This window comes from Delphinapterus leucas, chromosome 15, assembly GCF_059928025.1.
Source record: "Delphinapterus leucas isolate spDelLeu-1000000601 "Yukka" chromosome 15, BTC_Dleu_Yukka2, whole genome shotgun sequence".
Taxonomy (NCBI): Eukaryota; Metazoa; Chordata; class Mammalia; order Artiodactyla; family Monodontidae; genus Delphinapterus; species Delphinapterus leucas.
The window spans coordinates 40881486-40900655 of record NC_143143.1 but is presented as its reverse complement, the minus strand read 5'-3'; the positions used below and the strand labels follow the sequence as shown (position 1 = coordinate 40900655).

At 43.8% G+C, this 19170-nt stretch overlaps 1 protein-coding gene across 1 annotated transcript in view; it reads right to left on the bottom strand.

Annotated features, from left to right (window-relative positions):
• Positions 1-19170, bottom strand: part of CFAP61 (cilia and flagella associated protein 61) — a 115635-nt gene that overhangs the window by 96196 nt on the left and 269 nt on the right. Inside the window, exons 2-6 of the mRNA XM_089896512.1 lie at positions 15510-15660; positions 8220-8370; positions 5189-5265; positions 4326-4393; positions 3963-4089 (exon numbers count right to left, since the gene is read on the bottom strand). Of these exons, the coding sequence (XP_089752638.1) occupies positions 3963-4089; positions 4326-4393; positions 5189-5265; positions 8220-8370; positions 15510-15652 (566 nt within the window). The 5' untranslated portion in view covers positions 15653-15660. The remainder of the gene's footprint in view (positions 1-3962; positions 4090-4325; positions 4394-5188; positions 5266-8219; positions 8371-15509; positions 15661-19170) is intronic.

Genomic DNA, 19170 nt, shown 5'->3' with positions numbered 1-19170 from the left:
GTGAGAATACACACATATACTCGCATTTGCATGTATGGTTACATACTCACATAGAAGACTGAAACAATGAGTAATTTTTTCTTTAAAATGTTTTCTGATTTGAAAATATAATTCATTTTATTAAATGAGTCCATGTCTCAAATTAATTAGCAAATGGCAGAAAAAAAATGAGAGATTTCTAAATGAAATGAAGATAAAATTACAGCAATTGTGAGACTACTTACAAGATCCTAAGAAATTAATTTTCAGAAATTTCTCAAAACATAATTTAAAAAACTGCCAAGTGGCCAGAGGTAGAGCACTGGACTGAATGGCCAAGACTGGTGCAGAGGAGCCAAAGGGATGAGCCTGGGAGAAAGCTGAGGCCCAAATCCTGGAAGGGGCAGAGTTCAGAGCCACAACAACAAGAGGAAAGAAAAGAGAAGAAGCAAGTCAGGATGGGTGGGGGCTGGGGGAGGAGTCAGCGTCAGGGCAGGCAGCCACCCTCCCTCTCACCCAAAGTTCACTGGACTTTTCTTTAATAGGTATAGAATTACTCAAGTTATTCTTTTTTTTTAAGTAAATTTAATTATTTATTTATTTTTGGCTGCATTGGGTCTTCCTTGCTGCGTGCAGGCTTTCTCTAGTTGTGGCGAGCAGGGGCTGCTCTTCGTTGTGGTACGTGGGCTTCTCACTGCGGTGGCTTCTCTTGTTGCGGAGCATGGGCTCTAGGCGCGCAGGGCTTAGTAGTTGCGGCTCGCAGGCTCTAGAGCACAGGCTCAGTAGTTGTGGCGCGTGGGCTTGGCTGTTCCATGGCATGTGGGATCTTCCCGGACCAGGGCTCGAACCCATGTCCCTGCATTGGCAGGAGGATTCTTAACCACTGCACCACCAGGGAAGTCCTATTCTTATTTCTAAAATGAGTTTTGGTAGTCTGTGTTTGAACACAAATTGTTGAATTTATAGAGTTGTTACAGTCTTCCCTTATCCTTTCAATGTCTATAGGATCTGTAATGATATCACCTCTTTCAATACTGATATCGGTGATATATCTTCTCTCTTTTTTTTCTTGGTCAGTTTGGCTAGTAGTTCATCAATTTTATTCATCTCATCTGTGTCTTTTAAATTACCAAATCCAACGGTCTCTTCTTTGTATTCAAATTATTTGATTTCCCTACGAATTATTTGATTTGCCACTTTAAGAATCTTTGACTTCTACAATACTCCTCTTCCAATTTTTCTTTACAATCATTAACGGCTCACTTTCATCTTTCAAAATTGTGCTCTAACCCTCTGCTTTCCACTTTAAAATCTCCCCCTCAACTAGACCATCTCCGTTATTCTCATGATCTCCTCATTCATGAGAAGCCCTGTATTTCCAACTGTCTCCTGTCCATCTAGTGCTATTATTTCCGCTTTCAGTTAATGAATCCACCATCCCCCCTAAAGTTGAAACCCCGAGTCACCATTAACTCATTCTCATCCTTCAACTTCTCTAACTAATTGGCAATCAAACTGCACCTTCCCTCTCAAACATTTCTTTGCATCTATGCACCTGCCTTGATCCATTCCCCAACCTGGACCTCTTTGAGTCGTCACTGCCTCAATTCCAGCCGGCATCATTCTTGGCCAGACTGTTCTGTGCTCCTCCCCTGCAAGCCACTGGCCACGTGAAAAGCAGTTCTTTTTAACATACAGTCCATACCATGCCTTTCTTCAGTGCTCCCTGCTGGCTCCAAGTTAAAGCCTGCTCATCACAGTTTTTCTGCTCTTCCTCACATCTGCCCACCTGCCTGGCAGCAGACATTCCGGGTGCTTTCCTGCCTCCACGCCTTTGCCCATCTGTCCATCTGGCTGAACTCTGACTCATCCTTCCTGACCAGATTCAGAGGCTAGCTTCTCTATGAAGCCTCTTTTCTTTTACATTTTTCCCACTGAGGTATAATAATATAGTGTACAGTGCACAGACATTAAGAGTGCAGCTCGATGACCTTTGACAGCCGCGTGCACCCCGATCAATGCACAGAGCACTGTCTCCCCACCGTATCCCTCCCACCATCACTCTTCCCTCCACCAGAGGCAACCACTGATCTGACCTCTCCTGTTTTGTACATCTTACAAGTGAAATCAACAGTATATGGTCTTTGTTTCTATGTCTGCCGTCTTTCATTCAGCATAAGCTTTCTGAGACTGATCCATGCTATTGTGTGTACACATAGTTTATTCCATTTCATTGCTGAGTAGTATCCATTGTACAGAGGTACCACAGTTTGTGAACATTTACATGTTGATGGACATTTAGATTTTGGGGGGCCTGGGGGGTTGAAGCTGTCTTCATCCCTCTCTGCCCTTCCCTCCTTCAAGCTACACAGCATCACAGTGTATCATAGATGGGTCTCTCTTCCCCACATAACTCTAATAATATTAATAATAATATTTAATTTCCTTGGGCACCTACATGTGACTGACAGTGTGCTAAGTACTTGATTTTTATCAGCTCATCCCATCACTACAACAGTCCCATACAGCAGACAATATGCTCACACCCACGGACAGAGAGGAAACTGAGGCCTGCGGAGGCCCAGTTCCTTCTTTAAGTTAACCCATCTGGTGAGTAGTAAAACCAAGATCAGGATCAAGATCTACCTGATGTCATTACTGCAAATTCTTAACAATTATGCCATAACACTACATGCCTGGTAAACATTAGGCTCTTGCTTTTAAAAAATTTAGTTTCGATACTTTCTAAAGAAATGCAGCACTCATCAAATATGGCAATGGTGGGAAGTCCCTGGCGGTCCAGTGGTTAGGACTCCACACTTCCACTGCCAGGGGCACGGGTTCAATCCCTGGTCGGGGAACTAAGATCCCCGCATGCCACGTGGTGCAGCCCAAAATAAAAACAAACAAACAAAAACAAATATGGCAATGGTTACCCCCAAAAGATACAGCTTACTCTTCACTGATAAAGGAACCAATCACCCTTGTGAAATGATTTTATAGGCCCTCTTATTTCAAAACAGCCGTTCTATCTTGCTCACAGTTTTGTGCATCAGAAACCTGGGAGGACTCAGCTGGGCAGTGCGTGCTTGGGGTCTCTCATGTGGCTGCAGTCAGATGTCAGCGGGGATGCAGACACTGGGGGTTCTCCTGGGCTGCACATCCACATGGTGAATGCTGTCAGCGGTAGCCCCTTGGGGCTGCGGGCCCAGCACTGACTTGTGGCCTCTCCGGCACGGTGGTCTCAGCGCAGTCAGACTTCTCCCCCTCGTCTCCTCCACAGCAAGCATCCCAAGAGAACCAGGCAGAAGCCTCCCAACCTCCCACGTCACAGAGCATCCCTTCCGCCATGCTGTGTGGGCCACAGCAGCCATAAAACACCCAGACTCAAAAAGAGCGGACATGGGCCCCACCTCTTGATGAGAAGAGTGACCAGGCCACATTATAGGAGAGCATGCAGGATAGAAGATGGCCTTCTTTGGAAAACAGAATCTGCCACAGCTATCGCCTTGAGATTGCTGACCTTCAAGGCATGTCATGTGGGCCGTGGATGGTAAAGACTTTCAGCTTGGAAAACTCCTCTTTGGGGTCAACAGAATCCTCATTCACTGAATGCTGGAAAATAGGTGGGCTTTACTGGGGAAACTAAATAGGCAGAATCATTTCTATGTTTGTTTTATTTGCAAGTTATTTCACTCAGTGTGGAGCCAAGGATTGTGTGTCTTCAGAAACCCTTAAGTAGTAAATGCACAGCTTTGCTGACCACACGGCACCAAATGAGTCTCATCAGATATTCAGTCCTGCAAGTTATGTCATCAAGGGGAATTGTAAACATCTCCAAATGAAGTAATGCTTCTGGGTATTATAAAGCGATTTCATTCAAGCTATAATCACTTACTGTAAGAAGTGGCAATTTTTAAACTCTTTGTGAGGTAACCGTCAGGGTAAAGCTTAGGTAGCAAAAGGCACGGCTCCACACTTACCTGGCTTTGCGGATGTGTAGCTGAGGGTAGTGGCTGTGCCTGTGACATATGTGCACGGCAAAGTCCTCATCATACGTCAGGCTTGGAATGTTCCCCACTTGGTTGAACACAGTTATGAGAGTCGAGCCTAAATCCCAGAGACAAAGAAGTGAGGCCTCGATTTACCAAGGAATAACTTTAGGACTTCAGGGCAAATGTAGTTTCCATTCTAATGTGTGTTTTAATTGTTACAGTCGAATGGGCACATTATACATTGAGGACCTGGAGACCCGTGGTTCTTATGTCCCATCCCCAAAGCCCCATTTGAAGCACAAATTTCCTATGTTAGCGACTGGGGTCAGGAGGTGGCGGAGGAGGACTTACCGAGGCTCATGTAGGATGGCACGATGAGGAATATGAAGTGCAGGTCTGGCACCGCCTTGAACACGGTCCTGGCGAGGGAATGGGAGGGGACGGGGTGTCAACAATCCTATTAGCCAGCACCTGGCGAGACGAACGCCTTCACTACAAAAATGAGGCGTTCATAGATCCACCTGGGTGCCTTGCTCCCTGCCTGCAAAGGCAAGAACGTCTTTGAGGCAATTCCTTTTTCTTCTCTGCTTTTCCCCGGATTCCAAATGCCCCCTCTTCTATCTGTTCCATGGAGGCAGCGAGAACCAAGGCACCATGTCCACGTGGCGCACCAGGTTTCTGCTGAGATTAACCTTTGCCCTGGCATCTGGACGGTCTGGTGTGACACTGCAAAGTGACTTGAGAGCTGAGGCCACCACCCCCAAGTGTCTGTGCAGCCTGTCAGAGACCCGTTGTGGCGGAAGCCCCGCGGGTCAGGTTTCTGCAGGCAGTCCTGTTAATAACATGTCTAAGGATGAGATTGAGGAAAACTATTTTTAGAAACATCCAAGCCTGTGACCTCTTCTCTTCCCCTCCTCCCCCCAAATCCATTTTTTTCAAATGACCGTGTGACCTGTTTGCCTCCAACAGTGGTAGTTAAAGGCGTCCATTCAAAGGAAGGATTGTATTCTTTCAGAAACATCACCACCGTTCAGAGTAAATGCTTGACTAGAGCCAGAAAGCACAAGCAAATTGAACACCTCAAAGAATTTCCTTTAAAAATATTTTTTTGACTATCCAGATAGTTAAAGACATGATAAAGACATGAACGTGTCTCGTCTACGATGCTGCTGCCAGTGCCCCGTGTCACTGTCTGCCACGCCGTGGCCACTCACCGAATAATCTCTTTGCAGCAGCCGACAGAATACTCGTCCACGGCCACAAAGAGGTGCATGAACAACGTGTTCAGAGGCTGCAGAAGAAAAGAGGACACGATTATAGGCTGAGTCAGAGCAAGGGGAGGGGTGGGAGATGGGGGAGGGTCTTGGGGCAGCCATGGCACAGAGCTGCCTGGTGTCGATGGAAGATATTTTACGTCTAAAATAAGGAGACACCCAGGCAGGGTTCGAGCCACTTTCTGTCCTCCTAGCTTGGAATTATTCAAGGAAAGGGGGAGTCGTAAATGAGTCCAGCGTGTCAGGGCCCTTCCTCCCGCCTCACCACGGCCACGGGCAGGGGGGCGCCTGCGGGGGACTGAAGTCGATTCTGAACTCAGTGGTCTTGTCCCCAGGGCGCCTCAGCCCAAGTGAAAGACAATCCTCCTCCCCCGGGGCTCTGGAGTCAGCAGCTGAGGCTCTATTCAAGTGACACCAGGGAAAGCGCCTCTCATGAATTTGGAGGACGGAAGGCAGATGCCCCACTAGGAATCCAACGGCTTGTTTTGTTCAACATTCCCAGAGTCAGAAGCAAATACTACGCTCGGGACCCAGAAAACCTGGGAGCGGGAAACAAAGTAGCAAGATTCTAATATGGCTTTTGGGTCACGTCTTTAGGGGTTTTAAAGAATGCTGCCCCGTAACTTTTTTTTTTTTAATTTTATCGAAGTATAGTTGATTTACGACACTGTATTAATTTCTTCCGTACAGCAATGTGACTCAGTTGTACTGAAGACTTTCTAAGTGGCTGGTCATGAGGAGTTGCTCTACACATCCCCACATCCCTCTGTTCAGCTCAGTACCCCTGTGTTTATGGACAGATCCTCAAATTCTAGAGACAATGCAAATGGGAGGGGGCTGAGTGGTGAGGTGAGGGCAGTGCTTGCACCTCGATCTGGACAACAGGAGCACTTCTGTGTCTCTTGTTTCCTGAGCAATTTCATAGACAGCCTTGGGTGACCACCTGCACATCCGTGTGCCTCGGTCTCCCTTCCTGTCGGGTGGCACGTGCCCTAAGAACACTCAGAAGGTGTTTATCAAACATAAAATGGCGAGAGAAGAATCATGAGTTTAGTTCGTGAGCTTGAAAACTCCCCAGAGGCAAGCAACACGAACTCGAGTCCAGATAACAACAGCGACAGTGAGAGTTCAATGTCGCAATGTGAGCACTTCCCATGCATGGACTCACCTAACCCCATGGCATCTGCTTTACATTCTGGTCAGGACTCGCCTTGCTAGTGCATGGTTTATTACTTGGCTGATTTATCCCCCAAATTCTCTCTTCCATCAAAAATATTACAGTTCAATATTTATTCCTTAGCTTTAAGATAAAAATCATTATTTTAGTTGCAGATACCCCCGGGGTAGGTAAGCCATTAAGCCATAAGCCTCTATACCCATGCTGTCCAATAGGAAAATAATTCAAGCCACAAATGCTGGGAAAATATGTAATTTTCAAGTTTCTAGTAGATATATTTTTAAAAAGAAGTAAACAGGTGAAATTAATGTTAATATATTTTATTTAACCTAATATATTCACATTATTATCCTTTTAAGAAGTAGTAAATATAAAAATTCTCAACAAGGTATTTTATACTCTTTTTTTTCCTACTGAGTGTTTGATTTCCAGTGCATATTTTATACTCAGAGCTCATCTCAGTTCAAACTAGCCACATTTCAAGTGCCCAAATAGCTACATATGGCTGATGTACCCCTCCAGGACCGGCCCAGCTCTACACTATTGAAGGAAGTAGTTTAAAAAGAAACAATTTTAAAAGAACAAGAAAAGGAACAAAAGGGGAAAGAATTTAGGAAGAATGGTGTTAATTTATAATTCTCAAAAAGATAAAATCATGACCCTAATGCAAATACAAAATGCACGTATCAGAGATTGATTCAACCCATTAATCCATGAGGCGACCAGTGAGATGATACAAAACGATTCATTGCAATTGAGAAGCTGGCTTCAGGCAGTTTTAATGAGGAAATGTTAGAAGATTGCCCAGCTAGATACAAAAGAGTTCAGGTCCCACTGGGCCAGAAACTGTAACCTTTGAGGTTATCTCTTCCACCACACTGAAGTTATTTACATCTCAAATGAACAAAAATCTACCAGTTCATCACTGTTCCTGCGGAACCGTAAAATAGCTCAGTCAATAGAAAATCAATCAAAAGTACAAGCACAATGGAAAGAATCTTTTTGGCCTATTTCCAAGCCTGAGATAATTTTTCTGACAGTGGTGACTGCGAGTGCAGGCGACCAGGGGGAGGCAGCCTCTAGCTGAACAGATGCTGGGTAACTAAGTGCTGGGCTGTGCGTGTTTGCGTGTGTGCGCGTGCACGAGTCCGCTCGTTCACACAGTTGCCATTCCCCAGGGCTCCGGGACGTGCTCTTGAACTCCACCGACAGGGCAAGCGTGCTGCCCGCAGTTGCAGCCTCAGCCTCTGGCTCTCTGCAGCAACTGGCCCGGATGCTGGCCTGGCTCTGGCAGCCGAGGGACAGCTCAGGCTACCAAAGCCCAACTCCCTGAGACCCGATGACCTGGCTTCTGTGGGTCGACAGGGTGTCCTGTGTCCGCAGCTGGGAGACATCAAATAAGTCAGAGCCCATGAGGGCACTTTGAAAATTACAGAGCATGACTTGAATCTGAGGCTCTGTTGTCATTATTTCAGGGGCAGATGTGTAAATGGCAGGTCCCTCCCAGCAGGTCAAAGACTTGGGAGCACAGCGTGGAGGCCTGGGAAGCTCAGTCCTGATGCTTTGCTAATTCCTTGCCGTGCCCCACCTCCAGTCCTCCTCTGAGGCTTCCTGCTCTCAGACTCCCCTTCCCTCTCCACCAGATAAGTTCATTTCTGTCTGTCATGATGTCACACACTTTCTGTTGTGACTTTTGAACTGCTCAGTCTAAAACCTGAGAAGACCTATATGCAAACATAGGACTTCCCTTCCAAATTCAAGCTGCTCTCATAAGCAACGTGCATGGTTACTCACTGTGCACGGGATTTCACTGTCCAGCTCCCGGAACACGGACACCCAGTCGTCCTGTGGGGCGACATTCCAGTTGGGATAGTCTAGGAAGGTGGCCTGGGCCATGATCTCCTCCTGGTCATTGTGGAGGGTGATGGCAAAGTTTGCCTTCTCCCTGCGGAAACGATTCCAATTGCACACATGAGGAAGGTACCAGAAGTGAGATGAAGAGGTGTCGTTTCCTCCCACCTTTGGCTGCTGGATCTTGGCAACCACTGCACGAGATATGATAGCCTACGGAAGAGGTGGGAGCAATGTGGCAGCAAGTCTGGAAGTGCATCTTTCAGGACATCTGGTGCTACCAACCCCATCTTTACAGAAAATTACACTTCATTAGAAAGGTGTCACGTCTATGATATAACGTGTCCAATACCCCTCCCTTGGAGACAGGCTGGGGAAACCGTTGACCGTAGTCTTCCCCATCCTCTCCATGTTGCCAGCTCCACTGTGTTGCCCTAAACACGTACATTTAGGATGGCCAACTGGCCCACGTACGTGTCCCTCACACACATGCACTTCCAGTACTTAATTATTTTCTTTAAGCCAGTTCACTTTTGGCTGAAATAAGTCTATTTCAATAAAAAAATTTTACATCACTATCATAAATGGAAAACCATTATATCTTCCTATAAACAGAAGGTAACTATAAAAATGAAGAGATGACACTTAAAACAAAAATTGCTCTGGGGCTTCCCTGGTGGCGCAGTGGTTGAGAGTCCGTGTCCCAGTCCGGGAAGATCCCACATGCCGCAGAGCGGCTGGGCCCATGAGCCATGGCCGCTAAGCCTGCGCGTCCGGAGCCTGTGCTCCGCAACGGGAGAGGCCACAACAGTGAGAGGCTCGCGTACCACTAAAAAAAAAAAAAAATTTCTTGCATGGTTTGAGTCAAATCACTTGGGACCCACCAGAGCTGTGGGCACCTTTGGGAAACACTGTGCTCAGGACACCAATCTCAGCACCTCCAGCCACCATCCCCTCTCACAGGAAGTCACAGTCCTCAGCCACCGGGGACTCCACCAGGGGTGCCCCGGGCCCAGGCACTGCAGCTGGCTGCCCTCTGGTACCGAGAACAGGGGATCCACACAGGGCGCTCATTAGCAGGAGGAGGTAGCCCCCCAGCTCCTCCCGTCTGATTCACTGAAGCCCCTACCCCTCATTCCACTCCCGCAGGGCTCCCTCCAGCTCCTGGTCCTCTGGGGTCCCCTGCTCCGGGCTCCCAGAGCCACGACCTATGGCTTCACACTGACAGTCCTCGCTCTAACCCAGATGAGAAAAGGCCCAGGGCACGGGACCACGGAGCATCAGCAATGATAGTGATAGAGGTGGTGGAGGAGGAAGTAGGCAAGAGCTGGGACCAGGCAGCTGCCATCCCCTCAGGGAAGCAAGGGAAATGTGCTCCTGGAATCCCAATTTGAACCTGAAATGCATTTATCCATGGGAACCTAGGGTGGCGGTTGTGTTCTGTAGTACAATTAGCATGGTACTATATGGCACAGACATTATAGATTAAATAGGCTTTTGTGGGCAGCCAGCCTCCAATAACATTGTTTCAATGGGAAAATGCACTGCAATTTCCAGAGAGCCTGACTACAAAAAGTAACTTTGGCAGCATATCCTTTTGTATGTACAATTTCACTTCTTATTACCTCTCAGCCAGTAGGTCCTCTACAGGACAGATAAAAATCATCGTGGGAGCAAAAGAGGGAGAGGAGGGAAAGAGGTAGAGGGAGAAGGTGTGTTTCTTTAAAGCTGGTTTAAAATTATTCTTTGTAATAAGCCAAATCCAAACCAAAGAAGTCCTTAAAAATATATAGACACAAGCACGAGCACAGGTATGTATTTCACAGAAAATATATTAAAGTTCGAAGATATTATCCAGCAATAGAAATTAGAGTTCTTTTCATTAGAGCAGTGCTTCATTTATTCAGTTGGTTTAAGGAGTCTTCCAAGTTCAGCCAACACTCGTTTTACTTAACCATACTTGGTGGAAATCTTGGTGAAACAGTGTCTCTATTTTCTGCCTCATTAAGCAGCGTGAGTGAAACAGGGCTCAGAGTCCCTTTACGTCCCCCTCCCCATGCTCTGAACCTTGGAGTTTCCGCCCCCACTGATTGCACTGTGCTATCTGCACACCAAGTGGCCCACTCTTGTGGCCCTTTCCCCACTCACCCGCTCTGCCCAATCCGCTCATGTCCTCCCCTAAAACTGAGCAGGGTTTTTAGGTGAGACCACTGTTACTCATTCCTGTATCTCTGTGACTGAGCCAGCAGTCAATAAAAGGAAACTGAATGAACGAGAAAAGAAACCGCCAGTTTTAGAAATGCCCGTAAGATGGATCTGGAAGCTTGAGGCTGGCCGGCGAGGGGATGGGAGTTAGTTACCTAATGTGAAAACGAAAGGCTACAAGGGCTGGGTAGCAAGGGAGCTGTTTGGGGAGCTCCAGGACACTAATGAAAATGTAAATTTACTTTTACTTCTGAAAATAGGCTGGCTTCTAAGGCAGATCTCAACGTTATAAGGGCCCCATTTTCACATTAAAATAACTTTCACTACTCCCCTCCCACATGATGTCAGTTACGCTTTTTGTATCTGCCAATTCAGAAAATACATAAACACATCAGACACATGGATTCCAGGAGCCCTTCCAGCCACTCCAAGGCCCAGCAGGGGTAGGGTGCTCAGGGACCAGGGACCGGTACAGCACATGTCCAACACATTCTATTGGATGAGTCACAGCTCCAGGCTGATTTCAGAGGCAGAGACTACAGAGCAGGGAGGAACACAGAGGCCCAGAGAATAGGGGAGGCATGGGAGCCTCCAATGTCATCAACGCCCACACCTGCTTTAGCTGCAACACCAGAGTTAACTTGATTTCACGTCTTGTATGTATTTACATTTACATACGTATAATTATATATCTAACACATATTTTTATTTTCATTCAACTCATGTATTCTAATTTTTCTTTTTCTTTTTTGACCCATGATTATTTATTATTGCATTTAAAATTTTTCAAATATATGGGCGTTCCTTAATTATCTTTTTGTTATTGATCTCTAACTCCATTGCATTGTTGTCAAAGAACACGCTTTGTGGTACTAACCACTGCTGGGGTTGCTTCATTGCCTAAGAGGAAGTTAGTTTTTATACATGTTTACATGTCTACTTGACAAGATTATGTATGTTCTAACACTGGCTACAGTGTTCTACATATATCCGTTAGATCAAGTTCTTTAATTGCGTTCTTGTGGAAATCTTTTCTGTTGTAACTGATTTTCAGTTTGCTTGACCTTTCATTTATTTTTTATTTATTTATTTTGCGGTACGTGGGCCTCTCACTGTTGTGGCCTCTCCCGTTGCGGAGTGCAGGCTCTGGACGCGCAGGCTCAGCGGCCATGGCTCGCGGGTCCAGCCGCTCCGCGGCATGTGGGATCTTCCCGGACTGGGGCACGAACCTGCATCCCCTGCATCGGCAGACGGACTCTCAACCACTGCGCCACCAGGGAAGCCCAACCTTTCATTTATTAACAGAGGTATATTAAATCTCCCATTATGATGGTGGGTATGTCTATTTCATCCTTTGTTTCTATTGATTTTTTGCTTTATATATTTTATGACTGTCATTAGGAGCATGCAAGTTTAAATTGTCATACCTCCCTCAAGCACAAAACCTTTCATCATTATATTGCTATAATGACCCTCTTTATCTGCAATGATCCTTTCTGCAAAAGTATATTTTGTCTGCTATTTATAGAGCAACAGTAGCCTTTTTTTTGGATGAGATTTTGGCTGGCATCTTTTTTTCCCAAATACTTTGACTTTAAATCCTTCTGTGACTTTATATATTAGGTGTGTCTCTTATATGTAAAATATGACTGCTGTTTGTTTTGTTCTGTTTTTAGCCAATCTGCTCATCTTTCTCTTTAAACTGAAAAATTTTGTTCAAATACATTTATTTTGATTACTGATATAACTGAACTGTTTTCTATCTTCCTGTTACATGATTTTAATATGTCCTATGTTTTCTGTTTCTTTTTTCTTCCTTTCTTGCCTTCTTTGAGATTCAGTTTGTTATAAATTTCTTGTTCCATTTTCCCTCTATAGATCAGAAGCTATAATCTCTACACCTATCTTTAAATGATTATTCTAGCCACATTAACATATATTTCTAACAAAGTCTTTACCCTCTGCTCCAGTTATCAACTGACATGTACCAAACCACCCCTAAGCTTAGTGGCTTAAAACAATTCATTATTATCCCTCATGGTTCTGTGGGCTGGCTGGGCTTGACTGAGAAGTTTTTGGTTGGGATCTCTCAGGTGATGGCAGTCAAGTGGTGCTGGTGGTCGGAGTCACCTGACTATCCAATGTCTAGAACAGCTCCACTCATACTGTTAGCAGTTGATGCTGGTTGTTGGCTGGGAGCTCGGCCGAGGATGCCAAGTGAAGCACCTGCGTGTGGCCACATGACTTGAGCATTTAACAGTATGGCATCTGAGTTCCAAGAGGGAGCATTCCAGAGCCCAGTGGAAGCTGCAGACTTCTTATGATCTAGACTTGAAGTCATAAAGCATCACTTTTACTGACTTCTATTGGTTACACAGGGCCAACCCTGATTCAGGGCAAGAAGGGACTACAAAAGGACTGAATGCAGGACGTGTGGCTCATGGGAGGGAGGGGGAGCACCTCTGAATACTAGCTACCAACCCTCCCCCTGAACAATACCTTAAGAGTACTTTCAATCTAACCACATGACTCCCAATTTATCTGCTATTTTTGTCCTGTATTTTAGCTAACTTATTATTCATATCCTATAACTTACCATTTACATTGAATACCTATATTAAATTAGTCATTATTAATGTTATTATTTCATACAAGCTAGATTTTTCTCATATTTGTACATATTTTTGTTTACATTCCTTCTTTTATCTTGGGTTTTCCAGCTGAGATATTCTTCCGTCTGCCTAGAGTATATTCTGAGGAATTTCCTTAATTCAGAGTTCACTGGTAAACTAACTTCTGTTTGTCTAAAAAATGCATTCATTTTCCCCTAGGTATTGAAAAATTGTTTCTCTAGGTATACAATTCTAGTTTGATGTTATTTTCTCTCCAATATTAAAGACATTCCACTATCTTCTGGGTACCATTGTTGCTAGTGAGAAATCGTCATTAGTCTAATTTTTAGTTGTTTGCAGGTAATTTGTCTTTTCTTTATAGTTATTTTTCAGATCTTCTCTTTAGCTTTGGTGTTTTGCTGTTTCATTATGATGTGGTTAGTTGTAGAATTCTCTGTGTATTTTTCCTATTTGGGATCCATTGAGTTTTCTAGAAGAATTGGTGCTTCTCAACAATTCTGGGAAGTTCTCAGCCATTATCTCTTCAAATATTCACTCTTGCACTTCCTATTATCTCCCTTTAGAAGTCTGATTAGACCTATTTGTTAAATATTCCATTCTTATTTTTTGTCTCTGTCTCTTTGTGCTGAATTCTAGGTGATTTATTGGTATTGATGCCCCAGTTCACTACTTCTGTCTTTAGCTGTGTCTATTACAATGTCTAATTCATCCACAGAGCTTTTAATATTAGCTCTATTTTTTTCTAGATGGTCTATTAGACTTTTTTTAATTCTCATTTTTCATGTTTATGGTCTTTTAAAACATATCTTCTCACTTTAGACAAAGTAAGCATAGTTATTTTATATTCTTTGACTTAATATCTGAAGTCTTTGAGAGTCTGATTCTGCTGTATAGTTTTTTGTTGTTGGTTCTCACTAATGGTGAATGTCTCCTTGTATATTTTTGATTTTTGACTGTGAGCTCATGTTCCTTTGAATTTTGTCTGTGAGTATTATTGGAAGTCTGAGCTGAAGCTCCACCCCTTCAGACCTGAGCTGTACTTATTTCAGTGGGTCTCCTGGACACACTACTAACGTGCAACCACTTTTAATCAAATTCTCCACTTCCTCTACTTTATTCAGTCTATGGGCAAACTAGTTTAGGTGGTCTAAAAATGCATTCATTACTTGGGAAGTTTTGAAGCTTTTGGGGACCATGCAGATAATTAACACAGACCTTGAATCAACGCGTGCTTATGAATTCTTGGGGGAGGCTTTATCCCCCTTCATTCATGCTGAGGTTGAAACAGGCTAGTTTCCTTACTTTTATGCAGTGGGTTTGTCTCCTTCATCCTTACAAAGAACTGCACAGTTTTATACAAAGAAATCTAATACTTCCCTCCTTAAGTGGATGGAGTATTTATCTTCTGTTCTTTGTGAACCTGTCAAAACAAAACTGTGAGGTTTCTAGAATGCAGCAAAAATCCTCAAGGAGAAAGTGGTGTGGGTTCCTGCTATTGTCCTGAAGTTTCTGATTTCATTTTGACAATGTTCTCTGCACAGTCCGTACGCGCGTGTGTGTGTGTGTGTGTGTGTGTGTGTGTGTGTGTATGTATCAACATGTTTCCATCCAGAGGACATCATTAAGGTGTTTAATTCACCATAATGTCAAAAAAATGAAATCATTTCATTGTTATACATATTTTTAAAGCATTTTTATACACATATTGTTCTCCAACAAAACTGTACCAAATTTACGTTACATTCATCAGTGTGGTGATCAGAAATTGCAAATTTTAATGTCTTAGGCTGGCCTAGTTTAAACATTTCAATTGTATTTAACCTGAAGCTTTATGAAATCCAAAACACTGGGCTCTCTCTTATCATTTTCAATAAAAATAATGAGGAACAGCTTATAGGATATTCATATTCTGGTGTCCAACAAAACAAAACAAAACAAAACAGGGAGAAAAAAGATTAAAAAAAAAACCTAGGCATATTTTGAAGATTAGAAGAACATTTCAACAGGAGTGGCTAAGAGCACATCTAGGCTTTGTCACTTACTAACTGCTGGACCTTGGGCGAGCCTCCACTCTCTCATCTGTAAAATGGGTGTGACAGTGGCTACCTCAGAGTTAAACAAGACGATGTTGGCAAAGCACAGAGTCTGAAAGAAAATAAATTCTCAAAACGGGTAGCTAAGTGACTCTACTAGTGGGTGGGGCAGTTGAGATTTGAACCCTAGTTTGCCTGAATCCAAAAGTCATGAGAAGTCTTTTCAATTTACATGTTGTTACAGGACTTAGCGATGGTTGTTCCCAGAGATCTCCCGCTCAGTAGGGCAGATTTTCCTGCTGCCCTTTCCTCGCCAAGCCCCACAAGGACAAAGGAGTGGAGGCCCTTTGCTATGTACTTACAGAAGAGAGATGATGTTAAGACTCCCAAACAGCTTCTGGGTAAATTTTCTAATGAGGTTTTTGATGCAATAAGTATCCTGTGACTCTGTTCTCCGGCAGTGAACCGCCTCCACCTTTCCTCTTGGAGAAGTGAGTACTGACATTTTTGATCCTGTCCCCGAAAGACAGAAAAACAGCCCACTGTTAGCCTGAGATGACAAGCCAGTCTGGCTTCAGTACTTACGAAACAGGACATTCCTCCAATTTCCGTGTGGTCAGAGTGAGCGTGGCTGGTGGGACGCATCTCCCCTGGGGGTAGGCTGTGACGAGTGTCCCCAAAAACCAGTTAACACGTGTCTCTCCAGGAGAATGATGTTTCTGAGGACTGGCCTGTCTAGAAATGTCTGCAACTGTATTCTTTGTTTCCCACAAAGCTGCTTTAAAATATTCAAACAATAGGGCTGAAGAACATTGAAAGGAATTATTTACTGATTCAGGGTCTTCATATTTAATCAGCTGCCATGGCACGTGGTCAAGAGTTACAGGGGAAATACAGTTGCCGCCCATGGTCCATACAGAGCTCCCCAAACTGGAGCCCTGAGGGGCAGCAGTCCTGAGACGTATTTTGAAGGGAAAAGAGTCCTGTGGTCAAACAGTGTAAGAGGCACTGCTTGCAAAGGCCTTCCACAGGGGCCGCTATGCCCATGAAAGTCTCTGGGAAGCTCCAGGATACAGTACCTGCTTTCTTTGTAGAACTCAGCCTTTCCCCACAGCCAATCTGAGGAGAATCTCTAATGACAGCAATGGTGGAGAGTCTCATGTTCAGAGAGACGGGGGGTGATGCTGCTGACAGAACAGCAGGCAGCAAACGAGCTCAATCTCTCTCTCTCGATGTCTCGAGGCCTCAATGTGTGTGTCTCTCCCTCCCTCTCTGTTTCCTTTCCTCCCTTCCTACCTCCATCTCTCCCTCCCTTCCTTTCTGCTTCCTCTCTTCTTTTTGCCTAAGGAAAAACATCTTATTTTCTTAGCCATTGGGAAGTTCACTTCCGCCATTGCACTGACTCTAAGAGCAGTGTGGGGACTTCCCTGGTGGCACACTGGTTAAGAATCCACCTGCCAATGCAGGGGACACAGGTTCGAGCCCTGGTCCGGGAAGAACCCACATTCCGTGGAGCAACTAAGCCAGTGTGCCACAACTACTGAGCCTGCGCTCTAGAGCCCGCGAGCCAAAACTACTGAGCCCGCGTGCCACAACTACTGAGCCCATGTGCCACAACTACTGAGCCCACGTGCCACAACTACTGAGCCCACGTGCCTAGAGCCTGTGCTCCGCAACAAGAGAAGCCACTGCAATGAGAAGCCCACACACTGCAACAAAGAGTAGCCCCCGCTCGCCGCAACTAGAGAAAGCCTGCGCGCAGCAACGACGACCCAACACAGTCAAAAATAAATAAATATATTAAAAAAATAAAAAGAGCAGTGTGGAGCGTTCCCAGTGCCCTGGAAGGCTGCCCCATCCAAAGGTAAGCACCATTATGACTTCTATCACACAGATGCCCTTGGTCACTTTTTGAACACCCTATAAATGGAATTATACAGTGTGTATGGTTTTCTTTCAGAACACAGTATTATATCATTTGGCCTTTTGATGTTGTTCAGATATATTCTTGCACAAATTTCATGATGACTGTATTCCAATAAAATTTTACTTTATGGACACTGAAATTTGACTTTTATAATAGTGAGTGTATCCTGAAATATTCTTTTGTTTTTTTTTCAATTGTTTAAAAATGTTTTAAAAAAATTCTTAGCTCATGGGCCACACAAAAAATAGATAATGTGCTGAATTTGGCCTATGGGCTATCATTTCCCGACCACCAGAACAGTATTTTAAAAATACAGAGGTAAAAATAATCATTAACCTAGAATTCTATACCTACCTGAATGGTCATTTAAAAATGAAAGTGAAATAAGACAATTACTACAAAGACTGAGAGAAATTACCATTCAAAGAACCCGGTTGAAAGGACTAGTAAAAGATGTATATCAGGAAGAAGAAAATTAAAATCAGAAAGGAGCGGAATACAGATGAAACGCTGGGGAAAGACTAGTAAACATGCATGTGTATCTAAATAAGCACTGATGGCCAGAAAAAAAAAAGTAAAAATGATGATAAATTTTGCTTTAAAAACAATAGCTGAATTGAATTACCAGACAATTAAAAATTTGTGAGATGGAAGGAAGGCAATCAGAAATAAAACATTCTAAGGTGTTTGAATCTTTTAGAGGCAGCTATAGATGATTAAACTTTGTCAAATCAGTTGCGTTGAGTTACAAATTTAAGGGAACTCAAGGGAAATACCTTTTTATTTTAATAGCTATTTATTTACTTCTCTTTATCACAGTTATATACAATCTCATTCAATTTATCCAAGATTTGAAAAATGAGATAACTTTAAAATGTTTAAATAATAATACGGTGGTACAGAACTATGGCAAATGTTTTTATATCAGTTACGAATGACTTCCGTTTGAAAAATCAGCATAAAAATTTTTTTGAAAGCACTATTATTTTGAAAGCAGAGGTAGATGTGATAGTTCTATGTACATAAATATATAAATAAGTGACTTGTAACTGTCAAAAATTACCAATGAGCCATCAAGCCATGAAAAGACATGGAGGAATCTTAAATGCATATTACTAAGTGAAAGAAGCCAATCTGAAAAGGTTACACACTATATAATTCTAATGATAGGACATTCTGAAAAAGACTCATTGAAGACAAAAAGTCAGTGGTTGCAGAAGCAAAAGGGGAGGGAGGGATGAATAGGTGGAGCACAAGGATTTTTAGGGCAGTGAAGCTATTCTTTACCATTCTATTATGATGGATACATGGCAATGTATTATTTGTCAAATCCCATACACTGTTCAACACCACGAGTGAACCCTCTGTTAACTATGAACACTGGGTGATGACGATGTGTGATGTGTCAATGTGGGTCCAAGGAATGTGACAAATGTACTACTATTGATAGTGGGGGGGTTGGAAGGGTCGGGAGAAATAGGAATTTTCTGTACCTTTCATTCAATTTTTCTGTGAACCTAAAACTGCTCTATAAAAATAAAGTCTATTATTTAAAAATTCTCTTAGCCATTTGCGTGCACATAATTAATTTTTCTGTTTCTGAAGACAGGTCAAGAACTATACCAGCTAACATTTACTGGGCACTTTACATAGATTTTCTCTTTAAACCTGGTGAAATAGACATTATTTTTGTCGTATAGTTAAGGACACTGGGGCTAAGAGAATTGACGAAATTAAGACAGTCACAGAAACTTTAAATATCTGCTTATCTGATCACAAGGCTGACTTATTTACTAGTACTCTGATGACTTATTTTCACTTTTTTCTATTATCTGGCTTTAAAATACCTTCAGTTGCTTTTAGTTACAAGCCTCACAACTGTCCAGAAACCAAGTGGGAGTAGACCTCAGGGACTACAAAGCCTAGAATGCACCGCGGCGCCAGGCCGCCAAGCCGCCGAGGAGCGCAGCAGCTCGCGCTCTGGCCTTCCTCTCTTCCCCCGCCCTCGAGCGTCCGGACCGGAGCCTGGTTCCTGTCCCCTTGCCCGGTGCCGCGGCTCCACAGAGCCACCCGTCCTCGCACGGTCATCCCAGTCC